This window comes from Mustela putorius, unplaced genomic scaffold (assembly GCF_011764305.1).
Source record: "Mustela putorius furo isolate JIRA1106 unplaced genomic scaffold, ASM1176430v1.1 tig00001009_pilon_pilon_pilon, whole genome shotgun sequence".
Classification (NCBI taxonomy): Eukaryota; Metazoa; Chordata; class Mammalia; order Carnivora; family Mustelidae; genus Mustela; species Mustela putorius.
In genome coordinates this window covers 1,938,144-1,941,507 of record NW_025421529.1, presented here as the reverse complement: position 1 = coordinate 1,941,507, position 3,364 = coordinate 1,938,144, and the positions used below count along the sequence as shown (strand labels likewise).

The following is a 3,364-nucleotide window of genomic DNA, read 5'->3' as shown; positions in this document are numbered from 1 at the left end:
TGAAAAGAATTTGGTGTGCCTTGATGAGTTTAATACAACCTATATAGAAAAGGAAAATATGCAATTAGTATCAGACATACTATTTAAAGTAATGCATTTCATTTTGAAGTTTATGCAGTGTGAATTCTATTATGCATCTCACATGCAGACTTTCTCAATGGGACTATTTTTGAGTTGGCTATGTTATCAACATATTACTAAACAAGAGGTAAGTATCTGAGATTTGTTTGGTCTTATACTGAACTTGAATCATCCCAGGCTTAATGGACAAAGGAGATGAAGGATATTTTGATGCAATGAGATAGGACCATAGTCTGGTAGCACTGTATACCACTTACTTAAAGAGTATGACTTTGAAGGGGCTATATTTTTTTTTCTTTCTTCTTGAAGCTCTAACATTTTACATTATGTTTAGCATAAATTTATATGCGACATTTTTGAAATAATTGAACTATGAAAAAGAAGTAAAGTATTTCAGGAAATAAAAAAATACATGGTGAAAATTTAATGTGACTCAATTAAATTTCTTGTACATTTTATGGTTCTGTACAGGTCATGATTATAATTAGTAGTTATATTTTGAAAAAATCTGTCTTCATACTTATCTTCTTACTGACTGAAAATATGAAGGCGATAACACATTTTCTAAATGTATGGCTTCCATTTCTACTCATTGTTTTAATGTATATCTCCTATGAGTTACCTAATTCCTTTACTTAAAATAAAATTTACACTAAAAATTTTAATCAAAGCAGAATTCAAAATTCAAGGAAAGTGTGGAAAATGCCAATAAAAATATGTGTGGACTGTAAGAATCATGAGGTTTTTATTAGTATGAAAATAACGGTAGATAGAATTACTTATTTTATAAAATTGTTTAGGTAGAAATTTCTGACTTTCAGTTTATGGACCTAATAATATTAAGCTTGTTCTGAATTCAACTATGATAAACACACTCTTTAATTTTGCTTCCCTTCTCCTGTCAAGTTTCCAGTTTGGGTGTAAAACAAACTTAAAGATGATGCTATTTTAAATTTCCTACTTTATGTTGAAATTTTAAGATGTTGAAGGGCATCTTGGCTCTTCCCAAAGTTTGGCGATTCTGACCATTGGTGCTTTGAAAGTTGTTACTTAAGTCATCAGAGCTACCTGATAGAGTTGTTTTAATATTGGGAATTGTAATTTTTAAATTATATTGGTGAACATAATATAAGAGTTGTCAGGCTTTAATGTATTTATTTTATGTTAATGTAATTTGAAAAATTTGCAAAATTTTGAAAAATTACATGGAGTGTAACTTCACATGTGGAATTTCATCCATTCCTGAAAAGCGTTTTTGGTTGTTGGAAGTGGAGTCTGGGTGTTAGAGAATTTCATTTTGGAGGAAAGTAGATGCAGGATACCTTTCAGGTGATTCTCATCTTAACACATGCTTTTGTCTTATTTTCCTCTTTTATTGAGTGAAAAAATTTTTTATTATTTATAATACATTACTGTGGAAGAAACTAAAATTAATTTCTTGAGCTTTATGGAAGAGTTTTACAGAATTTAATCTTTTTAACGCTTACCATATTATTACCTTTTGGAATCAGAGGTGCAGAAAAAGAAAAATAAAACTGAATAGATAACTTTGTATATGCTTTAGAAATACCCATATATTCTGGACTTAACGACAGGAAAAAAGAGAAGAAAATATGTATTTTTCAAACTGGATGGAAATTTACAGTGTGTTTAGTACTGTCATAAATTAATTGGTATATGAAGTGTGATTAATGTATTTGATTATCAAAAAATATAGAGCTTGAGGAGAGTATGTGTTGTAACAATTACTGGGTACTATATAAGACTGATTAATCACAGATCTGTACCCCTGAAACAACTAATACATTGTATGATAATTAACTGAATTTAAATTTTAAAAAGGAGCTAAGAAAAGTGAGTAAGAAATTCTCTAAAAGTCACCCTGTGTGTAAAAACTTTGATTTATTTCTGATCATAAGGAGTTTGTTATCTGAAAGTTACCAAATTAAGATAATTTTGTTTTCTATTCATTTTGGGTAGAAAATCAAAGTAATGTACCATCTAGATACTTTACTTGGCTGAGGAAATGGTCTGGATGCAATTCAACTCATTTAATAATCTTTCCTTTTTTATTAAAGGGCAGTCCTTCTCTTTGCATGGAATCTTTAGATAATATCTGCTCTGATATTGGGAATCAAACTATGAAGACAGGAAATCAAAGTGCTGAAACAGATTTTATACTCTCTGGTCTTTTCCAGTTTGGTCAAAAGGATGCTTTCCTCTTTATTGCCATTGTAATTATCTTTGCAGTGGCTCTGATGGGGAATATCATACTGATTCTTCTCATTCGACTGGACACCAGACTCCACACTCCAATGTACTTTCTACTCAGTCAACTCTCCTTCATGGATATAATGAACATTTCCACCACAGTGCCCAAGATGACCACTAACTTTCTGTCAAATAGTAAGACCATTACTTTTTTAGGCTGTGTGATTCAAACATTTTTGTTCATGGTCCTTGGTGGGACTGAAGCCCTTCTTCTTGGTTTCATGTCTTATGACCGATATGTAGCCATCTGTCACCCTTTACACTATCCCATACTCATGAGCAAGAAGATCTGTTGGTTCATGGTTACATGTGCATGGACCAGTGGTTCTATCAATGCTTTAATACACACATTGTATGTATTTCACCTTCCATTTTGCAGATCACGGCTCATCAACCACTTTTTCTGTGAACTTCCGTCTCTATTACAACTGGTGTGCCAGAACACTTCCATGTATGAGTATACAGTCATTCTGAGTTCTCTTATTATTCTGCTGCTACCATTCATGGCCATTCTAGCATCCTATGCATGTGTACTTTCTGTCGTTTTTCAGATGAGCTCAGGCAAAGGACAGACAAGAGCTGTTTCCACTTGCTCCTCTCACCTGATTGTGGCAAGCCTATTCTATGTGACTGGTCTCTCCACCTATACAAGACCACACTCCTTGCATTCTCCAGAGCAAGATAAGGCAGTGGCAGTGTTTTACACCATTATCACACCCCTTTTGAACCCTTTTATCTATAGCCTAAGGAATAAGGACGTTATTGGGGCCATGAGAAGATTGTTGTCATAATGGATATTTGCATATGAAATGTCACATTGGGAACCCCTTATTGATTGAGATCGAACAACATAGATTACTTTGCCTGGATACTGCTTTGGAGCATTAAAACCCTGAAAAATATTTTAAAAATAAATAAATTGATAAATTTATTGATCCCTGATGTATTCAGAATGGGTTAATTATATGTATTGAAACTGGATAAATTTCCAATCTGGAAGCAGGAAAAATGG

General features: G+C 32.7%; 1 protein-coding gene across 1 annotated transcript; it reads left to right on the top strand.

Annotated features, from left to right (window-relative positions):
• The first annotated feature begins 2,222 nt into the window (after positions 1–2,222).
• LOC101691879 (olfactory receptor 2AK2-like) lies at positions 2,223–3,143 on the top strand. Its single transcript, XM_004780634.1, has one exon. The coding sequence runs from the start codon at positions 2,223–2,225 to the stop codon at positions 3,141–3,143; it is 921 nt and encodes a 306-aa protein (XP_004780691.1).
• The last annotated feature ends 221 nt before the right edge of the window (positions 3,144–3,364 follow it).